The sequence below is a fragment of the Lynx rufus genome, unplaced genomic scaffold (assembly GCF_022079265.1).
Source record: "Lynx rufus isolate CCGP_SWC_20201006 ecotype Redwood Valley unplaced genomic scaffold, mLynRuf1.p SCAF_3, whole genome shotgun sequence".
Classification (NCBI taxonomy): domain Eukaryota; kingdom Metazoa; phylum Chordata; class Mammalia; order Carnivora; family Felidae; genus Lynx; species Lynx rufus.
The window spans coordinates 37,256,660-37,275,691 of NW_025814845.1; the positions used below are offsets into that span (position 1 = coordinate 37,256,660).

General features: G+C 38.5%; 1 protein-coding gene across 1 annotated transcript in view; it reads right to left on the bottom strand.

Annotated features, from left to right (window-relative positions):
* The window catches only part of CORIN (corin, serine peptidase), a 256,772-nt gene that overhangs the window by 212,989 nt on the left and 24,751 nt on the right, over positions 1-19,032 (bottom strand). Inside the window, exon 2 of the mRNA XM_047090824.1 lies at positions 10,517-10,661. Within this exon, the coding sequence (XP_046946780.1) occupies positions 10,517-10,661 (145 nt within the window). The remainder of the gene's footprint in view (positions 1-10,516; positions 10,662-19,032) is intronic.

The window sequence follows — 19,032 nt, forward strand, 5'->3', positions numbered from 1 at the left end:
ATACTCTACCCACTTCAACCTTCTCTCCCTATACCTGCCAAAGGCACCTTTGAAAAGCCTCTACCAGATCAAACATGTCACTCCCTTACTCCAACACCCTTATTGTCCCCATTGTGGAGTTCAAGATTAAAGTGCCACTCCATCAGAAAAGTCTGCTCTCAACTCAAACTAGCTTTGGGCCCCTGTCATAAGCTCTCCTAGCAACTGTTTCTTCCCACATCAGTTACCTCTGTTGGCATTAATTAATTGAGTGATCATTTTTTAATGCCTTCCTCTCTCATTGAACTGTGGGGTCCAGTACCCAGGAGGGTACGTTTATTCAATGCCAAGTTTATTCAATGCCAAGTTTATTCAAGGAAGATTGCCTTGCACTCAATAAATGTTTGTTAAAGGACTGAATAATTCAGTATCAAATATAGCCACAATTCTATCTCTTTCAAATGTTTCCCAACATAGCAAAATAAATATTGCATATATATGTTTAGATATTGTTTATACATTTACATATAATTTCAAGCAGATATCAGCTCAGTCTCTAATAAAGTACTCCAGGGCATAAACTCACTCTTCTAAGGATGTGATGGCAATATAACCTGCCCCCAGTTTAGTTCTGATAAGAAATGAATAACCTCTGAAATTAACACTCGGGTCTAAGCATAAAGGTTTCATGTGAAACCTGCCATCACATTGCAAATCCAACAACGAGTCAATTTTATTCCTTCCTAGCAACTATACTCGTAACTGAAATACACTGTGGCAATGGCTGGGTAATAGGGTTATGGGGTTATGGATTATGGGATTACTATGACACTGGATCATTGCACAAAGATTCTAGGTCTTATGGATAGAGTTTAAAAAAGATAACCCCATTTTTAGTCAATTTTTGAGTATAGTAAAAACTAATTCTTTCCTTTAATAATGAATTTTGTCATTTATAAAAACACTTTCACAAATTTTTTCATTTGACTTTTGTAACAATGCTGCGAAATGAATAAAAATTATATTCCTCCGCTGACAGAGAAGTTAAAGCATCTGACCAAAACTCACACGTCTAGTAAATGGAAGAGGAAGACATTAAACCCCAGCTTCCCAGTGACATTATAAATTACATTTCTATGTCACATGGCCCTTCATTATTAGGTTATAACTAAAGAAATAAAAATCTAGGGAGAATATTGTAACTTTCCAACTCTTCAATTTTCCTTTCAATGTCTTTCAAAAACCTAAATCTTTAAAAAAAAAATGTTTAGTGTAATTGACATACAGTGTCACATTAGTTTCAGCTCTGCAACGTAGTGCAACTTCTCTCTGTTATGCTGTGCTCACCACAAATGTAGCTACCATCTGTCACCATACAATGCTACTACAATATCATTGACTATATTCCCTATGCTGTGCCTTTTATTCCTGTGACTTAGTAACAGGAAGCTTCCCAATGCCATTCACCCATTTTGCCCATCCTCCCACCCACTTCCCTCTGGCAACCATCAGTCTGTCCTCTGTATTTAGAGTCTCATTCCACTTTTAGTTTGCTTGTTTGTTTATTCACTTTTTTGTGTGTTTTTAGATCCCACTTACAAGTAAAATCATATGGTATTTATCTTTCCTAGTCTGACTTATCTCACTTAGCATAACAGACTCTAGGTCTATCCATGCCATCACAAATGGCAAGATCTCATCCTTTTTTATGGCTGCATAATATCCCGTTGTGTATATATATCACACCATCTTATCCAATTGTCTATTGATGGACAACTGGGTTGCTTCCATATCTGGACTATTGCAAATAATGCTGCAATAAACATAGGGGTACGTACACCTTTTTAAATTAGTGTTTTCATTTTCTTTGAGTAAATACCCATAGTGAAACTGCTGGATGATATGGTAATTCTATTTTTTTTTTCATTTTTTGAGGAATATCCACATTGCTTTCCACAGGGGCTGCACCAGTTTGCATTCCCACCAACAGTGTATGAAGGTTCCTTTTTCTCCACATTTTCACCAACACTTAGTGTTTCTTGTGTTCTTGATTTTAGCCATTCTGACAGCTGTAAAGTGATGTATCATTGTGTTATAATTTGCATTTCCTTGATGATTGGTGATGTTGAGCATCTTTTCATGTGTCTGTATGTCTTCTTTGGAAAAATATAATTCAGGTCCTCTGCCCTTTTTTTTTTGGTTTTTTGTTTTTTTTTTTGCTTACAGTTTTTTTTTTAATTGTTTTATTTATTTATTTTTAATTTACATCCAAATTAGTTAGTATACAGTGCAACAATGATTTCAGGAGTAGATTCCTTAATGCCCCTTACCCATTTAGCCCATCCCCCCTCCCACAACCCCTCCAGTAACCCTCTGTTTGTTCTCCATATTTAAGAGTCTTTTATGTTTTGTCCCCCTCCCTGTTTTTATATTATTTTTGCTTCCCTTCCCCAATGTTCATCTGTTTGTCTTTTAAAGTCCTCATATGAGTGAAGCCATATGATATTTGTCTTTCTCTGACTGACTAATTTCACTTAGCATAATACCCTCCAGTTCCATTCACGTAGTTGCAAATGGCAAGATTTCATTCTTTTTGATTGCCGAGCAATACTCCATTGAATATATATGCCACATCTTCTTTATCCATTCCATCGATGGACATTGGGGTCCTTTTCATACTTTGGCTATTGTTGATAGTGCTGCTATAAACATGGGGGTGCATGTGTCCCTTCGAAACAGCACACCTGTATCCCTTGGATAAATGCCTAGTAGTGCAATTGCTGGGTCGTAGAGTAGTTCTATTTTTAGTTTTTTGAGAAAACTCCATACTGTTTTCCAGAGTGGCTGTACCAGCTTGCTTTCCCATTCTGCCCATTTTTTAATTGGATTTCTGTGGGGTTTTGGTGTTAAGTTGTATAAATTCTTTATGTATTTTGGATATTAACCCCTTATCAGGTATATCATTTGTGTATATCCCCTCCCATTCAGTAAGTTATCTTTTTGTTTTGTTAATGGTTTCCTTCACTGTGCAGAAGCTTTTTATTTTGGTGTAGCCCAACAGTTTAATTTTGTTTGTGTTTCCCTTGCTTCAGGAGACACACAAGGAAAATATTTCTATGGCTGATCTCAAAGAAATCACTACCTATGTTTTCTTCTAGGAATTTTATGGTATCAGTGCCACATTTAGATCTTTAATCCATTTCGAGTTTATTTTTGCATATCCTGTAAGTAAGTGGTCCACTTTCACGCTTTTGCATGCAGCTGTCATTTTCCCAGCACCAGCTGTCGAAGAGACTTTTTCCCATTATATATTCCGGACTTCTTTGTCATAGATAAATTGACTATATAAGTATGGGTTTATTTGTGAACTCCATTCTGTTTCATTGATCTATGTGTCAATTTTTGTGCTAGCACTATACTGTTTTTATTACTATAGCTTTGTTGTATATCTTGAAATCTGGGATTGTGGTACCTCCAGCTTTGTTCTGATTTCTCAAGTTGGCTATGGCTACTTGGGGTCTTATGGGTTCTATACAAATTTTAGTATTATTTCTGCTAGTTCTAGGTGAAATGCTCTTAGTATTCTCATAGTAATTGCATTGAATCTGTAGATTGCTTTGGATAATATGGACATTTTAACAATATTAATTCTTCCCATTCATGAGTATGGAATATCTTTCCATTTGTTTGTGTCATCTTCAATTCTTTCATCAATGTTTTCCAGTTTTCAGAGTAAAGGTCTTCCACTGCCTTGGTTAAGTTTATTCCTAGGTATTTTATTCTTTTCGGTGCAATTCTAAATGGATTGTTTTGTTAATTTCTCCTATTGATGCTACTTCATTAGTGTATAGAAATACTATTGATTTCTGGGGGTTAATTTTGTATCCTGCAGATTTACCAGTTATTTATTTCCTCTAATAGCTTTCTGGTGGAGGATTTAAGATTTTCTATGTATAGTATCATGCCATCAGCAAATAGTGACAGCTTAACTTCTTTCCTTACCAATATGGGTTCCTTTTATTTCTTTTCTTTTCTGATTACCATGAATAGGACTTCCAGTACAATGCTGAATAAAGGTAGTGAGAGTTCCTAATCTTATAGGAAAGGCTCTCAGTTTTTCACCATTGAGTATGATGTTAGCTGTGACTTTTTTACATGTGGCATTTATTATGCCGAGGTATGTTCCCTCTAAACCCACTTTGTTGAGAGTGTTTATCATGAACAGATGTTGAATTTTGTCAAATGGTTTTTTGCATCTATTAAGATGATCACATGATTTTTATTCTTCATTTTGTTGATGTGGTTGATCATATTGATTGATTTGCAAATATTGAACCATCCTTGCAACCTCAGAATAAATTCCACTTGATTCTGGTGAATGATCCTTTTAATGTATTATTGAATAGTTTGCTATTCTGTTAAGAGTTTTTGCATCTGTGTTCATCAGGGATACTGGCTTATCATTTTCTTTTTTTGTGTGGTGTCTTTGTCTGGTTTTGGTATCAGAGTAATGCTGGCCTCATAGAATGTCTTTGTAAGCTCTTCTTCCTCTTCTGTTGTTTGGAATAGTTTGAAGAGAATACATATTAACTCTTCTTTATTTTTTTATTATTATTTTTTAATGTTTATTTATTATTAGAGAGAGAGAGAGAGCAGGGAAGGGGCAGAGAGAGAGGGAGACACAGAATCTGAAACAGGCTCCAGGCTCTGAGCTGTCAGCACAGAGGCCAACGCGGGGCTCAAACTCACGGACTGTGAGATCATGACCTGAGCCAAAGTCAGAAGCTTAACTGACTGAGCCACCCAGGCGCCCCAGTTCTTCTTTAAATGTTTGGTAAAATCCACCTTGAAATCCATCTGATCCTGGACTTTCACTTTTTAAAAACCTAAATCTTTATTTTAGAGTCCAAATTTTTGGAACCATATGGACAGCTCAGACTATCCAATAATTTTAGAAATACTAAACTGGGGCACCTGGGTGGCTTAGTCAGTTAAGAATCCGACTCTTGATTTCAGCTCATGATCTCACAGTTTCATGAGTTCAAGCCCTGCTTTAGGCTCTGTGTACTGATCACACACAGCCCAACTGGGATTCTCCCTCTCTCCATCTTTCTTCCCCTTCTCAACTCATACTCTCTTTCTGTCTCTCTCAAAATAAACAAACTTTCAAAAAAAAAAAAGAAGAAGAAGAAAGAAAGAAAAAAAGAAATACTAAACTAAACCTTTGTAGCTCCAGCTTCAGGTTTGTGGGTTGAGGAGAGAAATAATTTGCTACTGCTCTCCTCTATATCCTGCTCCTGAAATAATTATTTAGAAAGTCCAACTCCCTTATCTTCCAGAATCTCTTTACTAACTTGACTTTTTGCATGAGAGAAGCCCAAAGGGACAAAACACTACTACACGGAGTGCATCTGTATTAGCATAAGGCTTTTATTATCTTTTCCTATTCATAATCCTCTCGCTATTATTGTTGTCTTTTGAAGCTACAACTCCTGTTATTTATACAAAATTGGCATCCCAGCATCCCACAGCAACACTTATGGACCCATAAATAAATAAATAACTTTGAAAGAGCATGTAGTTAAAAACTCAAACCAAACAGAACATTTTTTAAAGTAAGCAGAATAATTTAATGAGGTTATTTTTAAAAACAAAAATATAAAACTGTTTTATTGCTTATCACAAAAACAAACATGTCAGTTATAAAATAGAAAATATTTATTTGAGCAGATACTACTTAACATATCCATATCAAATCATCTGGGGCAGAATCTATGAAAAGAATGTTTTTGAAGAAACTGTCCAGGAAACTCTCACTTTCTAAAAGTTACTTAAATATAAGCCAAAATCGTACTCAAAAGTGGTTATAAATGGTACATTTCCTAATCCCACATATAGTGATAAAAAAAATTGTACTCGTAGGTATAACCCAAGAGTAATGGAAACAGGTTCACACAAAAACTTGTACATGAATATTCAGAGAAACATTATTCATAATAACCAAAAGACGGAAACAACTAAAATGTCCATCAACTGGCAAATGGATTTTAAAAATGTGGTAAATCAATACAATAGAACATTATTTGGCCATAAGAAAGAGTGGGGTACTGATACATAAACAACATGGATGAATCTTGAAAATATTATCCCAAGTGAAAAATTCCAGTTACAAAAACCACATATGCTCATATGAAATGTCCAGACTAGGGACATCTATAGAGATAGAACATAGATTAGTGGCTGCAAGAGGAGGATGGAAATATAGGGGACTAACAGTAAAAAGTATAGAGTGTCTTCTTAAAGTGATAAAAATGTTCCACAATTGATTGTAGGGATGGTGACACTTATCCGTGAATATACTAAAAATTGTTCAATATCCACTTTAAATAGGTATGTGAATTATATTTCAATAAAGCTGTACAAAAATTAGAATCTAATAAATAAAGAAGCAAACAAACAAATTTAACCCGATTAAAGCACTGCTTTAATAGCATCTCACCTCCGTGCAGAGGCCTCTAAGCCCAGAGGTACTTATTTTTTTTTTCAATATATGAAGTTTATTGTCAAATTGGTTTCCATACAACACCCGTGCTCACCCCAAAAGGTGCCCTCCTCAATACCCATCACCCACCCTCCCCGCCCTCCCACCCCCCCATCAACCCCTGAGAAACTTAAAAATGTGTTTAAAACTTACATTTAGCATTCTACCCTGAGAATGAAAGGAAATACTCTTCAGTGTGTGTGAGCCTCTGAACCTCTTACAAGAATTAGACCTTTAAAAATGACAGTGGTCTGACTGAGGGAGCTCCTATCAGACAGACCCTCGCAAAGATAACAACTATAAATCTGGACAAAACACACCAAAAAAGTACCCGAAGGCCCAGGAAAGGAAACAGAAGCTGGCCAATTCTGGAGGGGAGTTGAGTCTTGGAAGAAAAGAGTGGCAGAGAAGAGTTTCAGAGTTTTGTCCTGTCTCTGGCCTGAGAGCAGACCACAGTTGGTACCATGTGGGGGCAGGGCGACTAAAACTCCAGTAGATTACCTGAAGTCTTCCTGGGCTGAGCCACTTCCTGTTTCCTCTTCTAACTTGTCACTTTGTAACCTCTGCAGTGTCTCTCCTCTCTTGGGTATGAAACCCAGCACTTCGGGTTCTTTTCCTTCTTCTCTGACCATTCTTCCTGTATCTCTTGATTCCTTCTTTTTCTTTATCTTCCCCTTAAATACCCCAGGGCTTTTGCCCTCAGCTTTTGATCAGTACACTTCCTGTTTATGGTTCATCTATTTCTATTGCTTCAACTGCCAGTGAGACTCACACCTTCATAACTGGTCAGACTCGGCTTCCTTTCTGGATCCTTCTAGCTTCAAACCAGTAACAGTGGGGTGAGAGTTAAGTTCTTTTTTTTTTAATGTTTATTTATTTATTGGGGGGGGGCACGGTGCTGAGAGGGAGGGAGAGAGAGAATCCCAAGCAGCCTCCAAGCCTAGCACAGAGCCCGACTTGGGGCTTGATCTCATGACCATGGGATCAGGAGTTGAACTGAAATTAAGAGTCAGCACTCAACCGAGACACTCAGGCACCCTAAGTTCTAAAGTGAACACGAAAGCCAAAAATCATGTGTAGTCACAATTTCCCTTGAAATTTCCTTAGGAAAGCAACATGTTCTTCTATACCTACATTCATTTCTTTTTTTTTTTTAATTTTTTTAAATGTTTATTTATTTTTGAGAGAGACAGAGAGAAACAAGGAGAGAGAGACACAGCATGAGCAGGGGAGGCGTTAGAGAGAGAGGGAGACACAGAATCTGAAGCAGGCTCCAGACTCTGAGCTGTCAGCACAGAGCCCGACGCGGGGCTTGAACTCACAAACTGTGAGATCATGACCTGAGCGGAAGTCAGTCGCCTAGCCGACTGAGCCACCCAGGCGCCCCTATACCTACATTCATTTCTTAGTCTTGTCTACACTGTTGAATTTGATCAAGATAAATGCACTTAAACTATGATGCCAATATATTTTGTTTTCCCACAAGTATCTCTAAGTTAACATGTCCAAACTAAACTTCCAACCTGCCTTCCATCTACCTACATCACACTCTTCCACTTTTATATCCTCCTTGAACAAATGGTACCAAAATCACCCTGGTTGCCTAAGCCAAAAATTCAGAGGTCAACATTGATACCTCTTTTCCTTCACAGCAAAATCCAATCAGTCCTGATTTCTGATTTTAATGCACCAAATGCCTTAATTCAAGCCCTTATCATTTTTTTACTTAGACCATAGCCAGAGCCTCAAAAAGGCCTCCTGACTTTCTGCCTCCAATCCTCTGTGGTTTATCTAGACCTACTGTCTTTTGCAGATGCAAATATGATCAGATTTATCCCTGCTTGGAAAGATCCTCTAGTGGTAAACTACCACTCATAGCAGCGGTTCTCAAGCATTTTTCTAGAAAATAAATACTATTTTCAAATTAATACTATATAAGTTCCTAATATCTACAAATAGAAGCTGTATTTTATTAGGATTAATTTACTGTATAAGTTATAAGTGTATAACTTATTAAAAACCAATTAGAAAATAATAGGTAGTTTTGATGAAATATAAAAATTCAAAATTGTTGGTAAGCAATTTGATCAAAATCATCTTGCTATTTATTTCTCTATTTCATTTGAATGCACATGATCAAAAAAATCCTGATTCATAGCAATAGGTAACTACCAAAAGTAGTATTTTGGGGTTTCTCCCCACTAACAGGTCACCTTTTAAGTTTAGCATTTGATTCATTTACAGAGATAGCAAGATCCAAATACAAATGAATTAATCTGTCAGCACAAATTACTTGGTTGTTGGTCTCCACTCGGTTAAAAATTGGTGTGTATGGGGCGCCTGGGTGGCGCAGTCGGTTAAGCGTCCGACTTCAGCCAGGTCACGATCTCGCGGTCCGTGAGTTCGAGCCCCGCGTCGGGCTCTGGGCTGATGGCTCAGAGCCTGGAGCCTGTTTCCGATTCTGTGTCTCCCTCTCTCTCTGCCCCTCCCCCGTTCATGCTCTGTCTCTCTCTGTCCCCCCAAAAATAAATAAACGTTGAAAAAAAAATTTAAAATAAAAAAAAATTGGTGTGTAATATTTAGTTTGAGTATGTGTTTAAGATTTCTTTTATAAATTGAAAGCCAAAACAAACATTTGCAGGGAGGCTGGGTGGCTCAGTTGGTTGAGGTTCTGACTCTTGATTTCAGCTCAGGGCGTGATCCCAGGCTAGTGGGATTGAGCCCCATGTCAAGCTCCACACTGAGTGTGGAGACAACTTAAGATTCTCTCTCTCTCTCTCTCTCTCTCTCTCTCTCTCTCTCTCTCTCTCCTGGGGCATCTGGGTGGCTCAGGGGTTAAGCATCTGACTTCAGCTCAGGTCATGATCTCGTGGTTCATGAGTTCGAGCCCCAAATTCAGATCCTCTGTCCCCTTCTCTCTGCCTCTCTCCCTCTCTCTGGCCCTTCCCCCCGCCTCAAAAATAAATAAACATTTTTAAAAAATTCTCTCTTTATCCCTTTGCCCCTCTTTCCAGCTCTCCCCCCTCTCTCTCTAAAATTAAAAAAAAAGGGGGGCACCTGTGTGACATAGTTGGTTAAGCATATTCCTCTTGAGCTTGGCTCAGGTTATGATCTCAAGGTTTGTGAGTTTGGGCCCACACTGGGTTCTGCGCTAACCGCATGGAGCCTGCATGGGATTCTGTCTCTCCTCTCTGCCCCTCCCCTGCTTGTGTGTGCTCTCTCTCTCTCACACACAAAAATAAATAATAAACTTAAAACATTTTTTTTAAAAAGAAAGAAAAAAGAAAACATTTGTGTAATCCTTGGAATTCTTCCTCAGAACCTTGGTTTCATGGAATAGAGTTTGAAAACCAATTACCTAGGAGCTTAAGCCCAATTCCCTTAGGACAACATGCAAGGGCCTGTGTCATTTGGACTTTTATCTATCAATCTAACTGCATTTACTCCCACTGCCAAAATTCTACCCAATCTCCTAAGTCTACCTCCATCTAGCACAAGGTTATACTTTTGCACTTGCTACTTTCTCTGCCAAACCCTGTACTTGTACTATGGCCTTCTTACCTGAATTGCTATGAACTCTCCCAAAGTTAAAATGTTAATGCCTCATGAACCCTTCTTCGATTTCCCCCAAAGTACCTAGGGTAAACCTCCATCAACTTGTGTTGCCTTGTGTAGTAATCATCTCTTCCTCTCCCCAATGAGTTCCTAAGAAAGGACTTTAAGTTAACCATCCCTAGGTTCTCAGGGACTTTCAAAGTGCCTGGTACCTGGTAATCACACCTTAAGTGCTTTTAATTAATTACTTCATTAATTTATATTGATAATAATCACTAGCAGAGTGATTACACTGGCAGAAACTTCAGATTTGCATTAGATAGTCAACAGGTAACCCTTTCACCAAGTTGACACTTCAGGTTAAATAAGTACTAAGTAGAAATGACGGTTATGCTCATTTTCATTTTGACTTCATTTTTCTTTAATAGTGGCATCACTCACCAACAAAGGAGAGCAGGATCACGAGCAGGACAATGAGGGCACAGATACATGGAATCAAGACCAGCAACAGGAAGCGGAGAATATTCGCAGTTGCCAGCTTCTGAGAGCAGCCATCACCCATGTTATTGTCAACAGCTCCCAAGACCTAACGTAAAAGAGGAATATGAAACATGGTTTTAATATTACAAGGCAATGCAATACACGGTATGAAATTATAGAGTACAGCTGTCCATTCAGAGTAGCAGCATTCCTGAGAGATTCTAGTGCGTGTACTTTAGGGCATGAAAATGAACTTAGGCATTAAATCACACTATTAAGTGAACAAATAACTATACAACCACATTCAAGGCAGATAAAATCATCTGTTTCTAAAGTGTTTTTCAGGAGTACATGAACTTTTAATGACATCCCATCTTGAATTTTTTAACATATTTGCCAATTTGGTATTATTTCAAAGGGCTCTGAGTTTCCATGGCAAGGACTTATCTTGGCCCAGAGCTACAAGCAAAGACTACCTAGTACAGTGATAAAATATTGGTGAGTAGGTGTAGACAGGACATTATCTAGATTTCACTGTTGTTCGTCCCCTCAGTCCTAAGCCCAATCTGCATGAATCTGGATAAAATTAATTTTCAGCCATTTATAATTCAGCAAGATTAAATATTACTGACCATGTATTTAGTGACAAGCTGAACAATGAAAAAGAGAGCCTGTCCTGTTGACCAGTTAAACACTGACAACCCCTGAGGATACCTTCCACTGTCCAGGCTGCCCCTGCAGTCTATCTATTTGTGAAAGCATTATGAGATGGTTCCGACAACATTCTTATCTTAAAGTACTTGAAATTTTGCTAATTTAAACTAAAATTAAATACTTTAATTTTTAGTTTGGTCCCTTGCCAGAAATGATGTCTGGAAGTTCATTTCTTGCAAATGGCTAGTTTAGGGCACTGACATTTTCAACAGGAGTCTGAGATGAAATTAAAAGTGATTTGAGTCCCTCACTATGAGCGATTCTTCCAATCCCATGTGAAGGTGTTTCTCACGGCTTCCTCTTAGACTTTTGACTCTCCTAGCATTTTCTTCTGTGACAGTTTCAGAGCTTGAACGATAACCTCTGCATGAGTGACTCCTGAACCTTTCTCGAGTCTCCAACTTCCTTCCAAGTTGTATCATATATTTCCAATGCCCGGTGCTCAGCGGCATCTCTTCTCAACAAGTCCAAAACCAAATTAATCTCTTTCTCTGTCTCTACCTTAAAGCTAGTTCTTCTCTTGATTTCCATATTTTTGCTAACAGACATTCCACTACTCCAGTACCCCAAGACTCCTCACTTCTCCATCATCCCCCCATGCCACGCATTACCAGGTTTTGTTGGTTCTTCCCTTATAACGAATGTCTAATTTTGAAAAATGAATGGCCTTTGAGATAGACCTTTATCCTAATCAAGAAGTTCCTAATAGAATGGTCCTGTACTTGATCGTTTACAGTATATAACAAGTACTTGAAAATTTCTCATGGATAAAAAGGCAACTTGGATACGTTCTTCTGGATTGCAAGGCATATGTGATATTCCATTTCTGCTTTATTCCCCCTAAATCAGAATCAATTCTTATTTGCTAACACATATTGCAGGCAGTGTTCACTACATGTACTGTGATGTAATGACACCCTCTGTAATTTTAAGCATACCCCATGAGACATATTATTTGAAAGAACCTATGATGTTAGCTTGAGAATGGCTTGATCTGCTAGGTTAATGTCTTTACTGACCCATTCCCTCTGCACCTGGTTTAATCCATCAGCCAAAGTGAGATCAGAGTGAATTTACAATTTGATCTGCACGAAGACATGGCACTGTGTTAGAGGAGACCATAAAAAGAATGTGACCACCCATCGACCCGTGAGTGGGACCCAGGCAATCAGAGGCTCCTCACCCCCTCCCCTGTCCTTGAAATGTACCACTGTTCCCACAGCCAGAGCCATTTTCAAGAATGCAGCCTTGAGAGAGCAATGTGTTGTTGAGACCATCTGGACAATACACATGACTAAACCTAGTTAAGGCCTCTATATAAACTTTTATGATTCAGGCAGGCAGGTGTGGAAATTCACTCATCTTGTCTGCCTAAGACAAGCCTCATAGTAAGTTACCTTGCTTCTTAAACCTACCATCTACCAATCTGAAGTGGTCTGTCTTTTTCTTCAGTATCTCCTTGGACTCTGTGTTTAAAAGCCAGTTTCGAATTTTACCCAGGAAGCTCCTAAGTTTGCAAACCAACACACTGACACAATTTAATATAAGATCTGCAATAGCATAATAATTACAACACCAGCATTGGACGGGTGGTGTCCTTTCAGGCATGGAAATAAGCAAGTGTGGGACTACAGCCCAACAGAGACAGTAGGAGAATCTACTGACTTACTTCATTTACTCAGCAATTAGTTATTGAAAACCTAAGATTATCATCAGCATGGTGATGGATGTAACTATGATTTCAGACTAACTGTCCCTCAAAAGCTCACAGTCTTATAGGAGAGATAAGTCCATAAGCGATATATCTACATGTCAAGGTAGCAAATGTTAAGCACCATGACACTTACAGCTGAAGTGCCGTAAGAATTCAAAAGATAGGAATACAATTTCTTGCTTCAGGATCAGGTAAAGCATTACAGAGAACCAGCACTTGAGGCAAACATAATTCTGAGAAAAGTACCCCTGAAAAGTCCTACTATAGTTTTAAAGAGTGGTAAGATACAATCAGAGAGGTAAGGAAGTTATGAACTTTCTTTGGCTTCTATAACAGTAGAAAAGGTTTCTTTGTTAAGATGGTCACAGGAGGTTACAGAGATCATCTTCTTAGGTAGCAAATTCACAATGGCCTCAGCACTGTCTGGAATCTTGTAGCCAAGCACATCCTATTTAGTATTGATCCATGAAGAGTCAGCGGAGAAAGTGCTAGAAGCTCATTCTGATATCTCCTATGGATATAGGAGTCAAGTCAACAAGTCAACAAGTACTTGACCTCCAGAAACCAAATTCATGATTTGTGCAAATATGTTCTCCAGTGTCTAGGAAATTGTTTGCTCTTATCAAGGGGAGAAGAGAAAGAAATACTTAGAAGAAAGCCAGCACTATTGTCAATTTCATAACTGTCCTCCTGTACTCATGACCACTTAGGACTATAGCTATAAGTGCTGCATTACTCAGAGGACAGAGGAGTTTCCCCTGGGCATAACATAACTCTTAGACTCTCTTGTTGAGTTAATAACACCAGATGAGATAACCTGCTAGGGAAATTCCTAAGCTTTATTTCAGTGGACTACAACCCTCTCTCCAGAGGGCACCCTCTTCCAGAAACTACCTCCACGGGCTTGAAACTGTAAGACAAGCACAAGCACAGCATTCTATGGGACAGGCGGGCAAGACTGCATCTGATTGACCTGCACATACTTCAAATATGTCTTTCTTGTGTTTTGTTAATCCTGCTGGTAAAAACTCATTTCTTATATCTTAAGAGCTACATTTCTTTTAAAAGCTGCCATGTTGGTTTATACCACATGTAAAGATACAATCTATCTAACTAGGATATTTTCTTGAGTCAACTTGATTCCATGTGGGAGACCTTCTCATCCCTCTCCTTTCATATTTTTAACTCTCTCATGCTCACCCCTGAACTTGCTGACTCAACCATTTTCATGACAGCCATCCTCTGACTCTTTGGAGACCGGCTGTCCATGGATGCCTCTATCTTGTTCCAGTCTATCAGCTCTCTCCTTTTTTCATTTCCCTACATATCTTCTTTAAAATCTTTGTGCCATTAATGCAACAATACTCTTGCTAATGCCCTGAACCTGCTCACCCCTCTAAATTTTCTTCTCACCCATCATGTAAAAGTCAATACCAGATGAATCCAACAATCTTATCTCTCTGTATCTACACCTGGACAGTTGAATGTAGCTGTAAAAAGTCACTCAACAGGACTACTCAATTGCTGACTTAAAGCTTTCTCCATTCTCCTCAAACTGCCTTCTCCCATTCACCCTCACCCTAAAAAATGACCCATCTCAATTCCCATCTTACACAGAGAACAAAAACTGTCAAATGAGAATTGCCTCACTTACTTAAATCTAAACTTACACGCCTGATCATTTATAGACCCTTCCTTCCTGTTCAAACAGAGAAGCTATTTAAGGCTCCTTGTATTTAAGACTAATCCTGGGGTGCCTGGGTGGTTCAATCAGTTAAACATCTGACTCTTGATTTTGGCTCAGGTCATGATCTCACAATTCATGAGTTCAAACCCCCTTTCAGGCTCTGCACTGTGTCAGCACAGAGCCTGCTTGGAAGTCTCTCTTGCTCTCTCTCTCTGTCCCTACCCCACGTGTTCTCTCTCTCTCTCAAAGTAAATAAACTTAAAAAAAAATTTTTTTTAAAGGCTAATCCTCCCACACTCCATCTCCTTTTCCCTGCTCAGGAATCTTACATCTTAATTCTCCATTAAATCATACATCCAAACCCAAACTCTTTCTCTCTCTCTCTCTCTCTCTCTCTCTCTTATTCTCTCTCTCTCCCTCTCTCCCTCATTCCCCACCCCACTCTCACTGCCATCAGCTTTTTATCATGTTTAGATTTCTCCAGTTATTTTTTTAACCGTCCTCAAGCCTAATTGCAACAGCCACTGTCCTATTTCTCTCCTTCTTTTGCATCCCAAACACCCTAAGAGTTGTTCATATTTATTGTCCAAATTTCTTCACTTACTATTTACTCTTGTGGCCACTACAATTTGGGACCCACTTCTGTCACCACACCAAAAGACTTTTTGGTATGGTCACCAACAATGTCCATATTGCCATATCCAAATGACATTTTTCAGTCATCATTGTAATGACATCTCAATATCATTTGAATGATCAAATTCTCAGCCACTCCCATCTGCTTCAAGCACTTTCTTCCCTTAACTTCTCTTTCTCCTGCCTCTATGATCATTCCTTCTCTTTCTGTAGGCTCTTTTCTCACATTCACACTCTCCAGGCAATGTCACCTACACAAATAGCATCAATTGCCAACCCTGTACATGTGACTTACATCTTTAAATACTGAGCATAACTCTTTCCCCTGAGCTCCAGACTTTTGTAACCAACAGGCCATTTGACATCTTCTCAATGGATGTTACAAAAATACCTCAAACTTGACATGTCTGAAACAAAACAAATAATCTTTATCCTCCTATCTGGTATTTTTCTAGAGTTTCCTATCTCAGGAAAAAGTAATTGAGCACCTGTTGTGTGTCAGGTGATGTTTGGGCACTTGGGATATATCATTGTGCAGGCAAAAATCTCCAGCTTCATAGATCTTATATTCTAATAAAAATTTACCATCATGTTTACCTATATCCATTATTTCTCTCCCTAATTTGTTCTCTACATTCTAGCCAGAATGATGAAGAGGATGTATATCACTGGATACGAGAAAAGGCAACATGAAAAATGATTCCCAAACTTAACTAATTCAGAAAATTCAGAGCCTATAACCAAGATACGATCATGAGAAGCATGTACCCAGTGTATTGGTAGAGATTTGGAGAGGGCTTTGGACTTCCACAGGGGTGTGTGGGATTTCAAGTCCATTTTGTTAAGATTTCAAAGGTCAGGGACATCTGGGTGGCCCAGTTAAGCATCCGACTCTTGATTTTGGCTCAGGTCATGATCTCATGGTTCTTGAGTTCAAGCCCGTGTCAGGCTCTATGCTGACATCATGGAACCTGCTTGGGATTCTCTCTCTCCTTCTCTCTGTGCCCCTCTCCTGCTCACACATGCTCTCTCACTCGTGTTCTCTCTCTCTCTCTCTCAAAATAAATACATAAACTTAAAAAAGATTTCAAAGGTCAAAGAGACCACAGTTGACATTTCAGGTACATTAGCCTTTATCTTGTTCTGCCTTCCTAGAACATCTGACTTTATTAGCCCATAGTGCAGTCTTGGGAATACTTCCACAGCTGCAAATGGCAGAAGCTGCTTTAGAACAAGGAGATACCTGCTTCTGTAATCATAGCATAAATAGTACTAACTCAGTTGTGACTCTCTCTTTATATGCAAATCGTTCCCTTTTCTCATCAGTGTACCAGCGTCTACAGTAGCACCTGAACACAATCAGGAGTGGACCAATACCAATTGAATAAATAAATGAATTAAATCACCTAAACAGAAATTGCTCTGTGCATCATTAATGGAAATTACTACTTCTTTTTTTAAATTGTATACGCCTTACAAAGTCTATTCCAAAATCATGGAGTAGAAAATGTGTTTGGTAAAAAAAGTAAAAATATTTCCCGTTCCGGGAAAATATACTAAAATTAATAAAATTGGCTTTTACTAGGAGTATTGGTACAATTCCATACTCACATTTCCTATTAGGAGCTTTGAAGTCAGTTAGAAACTTTTGTGATTCAAGGAGTAAATTTTAGTGAGTTTTTTTATAGGCAAAATTTTTTAAATACTATCTTTGTTAAGAACATGAAAAGAAGTGGTTTTGTAACACCATTAACCCCCTAAATCAGAGATTCCCAGACATTCTTGGCTCAGGGAATTATCGGCTTCCAGGTAATTTTTTTTCAGTGGCCTAAACCAAAAGAAATGCCTAACAATTCCATTTTTTTTAAGTCTCTTGGTACCACTATTTTATACGTTTTTGCATCCTAAGCACTTAGTAGCCATTTGAAAAAATACAACACATAAATTGAAATAAGCAAAATTTTCATGTGATTCTTAAGTAATGACAAATACTTACACACAACACCTCAAACCTTGGAATCAGATTGGAAATCACCACCATTCATCGCGTGTGATTTTTTCTGTGGTACAACTTTTTACACAGTAACCATCAAGAACCCAGCCTTATGAAGACAGGATGGTATCAAGAGGAATATAGTACAATGTGGAAACTGTAAACTATCTCAAGCTAGTATTTCTTTTGATAACCAACAAATGTTGAGTATCACTGGATTCCCTTCAAAAACTGAAAATAACTAGCAGAGCCTCCGTGAGTCACTGCAGTGTTTGGGGGACCTCAGCCCACAGTTTGGAAATCATGGTTCCACACTATTTCTCCAACATCTACCTGCCTAAGTCCAAATCCTCGGAGAAGTAATTCATATTTAACCTCATTCAGAAAGTTTCCCTTGATACCCTAGCTATAAATAATCTCCCTCTGCCTTATCTGAGTTTCTGGTAGGTGGCAGAGACTAATTGACTGCTAGCATCTATTCTTTCCTTTAATCTTAGAAACAGAATCCTAAATTTTGTTTGGGTCAATATTTAATGGCCACTAAGAATAGAGACAACATTTCCCAGCCTCGCTTGCAGCTCTGTAAGGCCATGTGGCTGAGTTCTTGCTCATGAAATGAAACTAGAAGTAGTAAATGTGACTTACAGGAAGGGTCCTCAAAGAGAGGGGTATTGTCTTTCCTCTTTCCTGCTGGTAGGAATATGAATGTAATAGCTGGAGCTCAAGCAACCATTTTAGACTCTGAAGTAAAAACTATATGCAGAAGGCAGCCGAGTAGCAAGAAAGAAGGAAATTGAATCCCTGATAGATTTGTGAAGCTGATCTATCAGTCCTGAACTGCTTATTTTCCAGACTACATTCCCATGAGAAAAGAATAAATTCTTGATAAATCACTGTCAGTCTGAATATTCTATCACTTGCAGTTGAAGCAATTTTAACTGACCTATGCACTTATCACTTTCTACTTTGGATCATGGTCATGTATGTACAAACTAAAATTATCAATCTACAATCTCAGTACTAGGTAGGAGTACTAGTACATAGTACATAGTACATAGTAGTATCAATTAAATATATGTTTTCTCAATTGAATAAATGACTCACAATTAAAGCTCAAAACACGTCCCAAGAAATGTTTGGGGTTTTTAATTTACTTACTGTGTATGGGAGGGAGATAAAAACCATAGGAGACTTTTTGATAAATAATATAACTGTCAAGTGTGTTTGCCTTTGACCAGAATCACAGAAACTCAGTGTGACCACAGTAGATTATCTCCTGCTACTCAGGAGCTAGGCGCCTTTTATATGTCTTTAACAAGGATAAATTCAGAAGAAAAAATTTACAACATAGTAAAATATAGCTTATCAATTTTCAATTAAAAATTTCTGGGGCACCTGGGTAGTTCAGTCAGTTACGCGTCCAACTCTTGATTTTGGCTCAGGTCACGATCTCATAATTCCTGAGATCAAGCCCCAAGTAGGGCTTTGTGCTGACGGTGCGAAGCCTGCTTGGGATTCCCTCTTCCTCTCTCTCTGCACTCCCCTGTTTGCACTCTCTCTCAAAATAAATAAATAAACTTCTAAAAAATTTCTAAAGGGGCACCTGGGTGGCTCAGACAGTTGAGCATCCAACTTCAGCTCGGGTCATGGTTCATGAGTTTGAGCCCCACATCAGGCTCGCTGCTGTCATCCTATCAGTACAGAGCCCACTTCAGATCCCCTGTCCCCCTCTC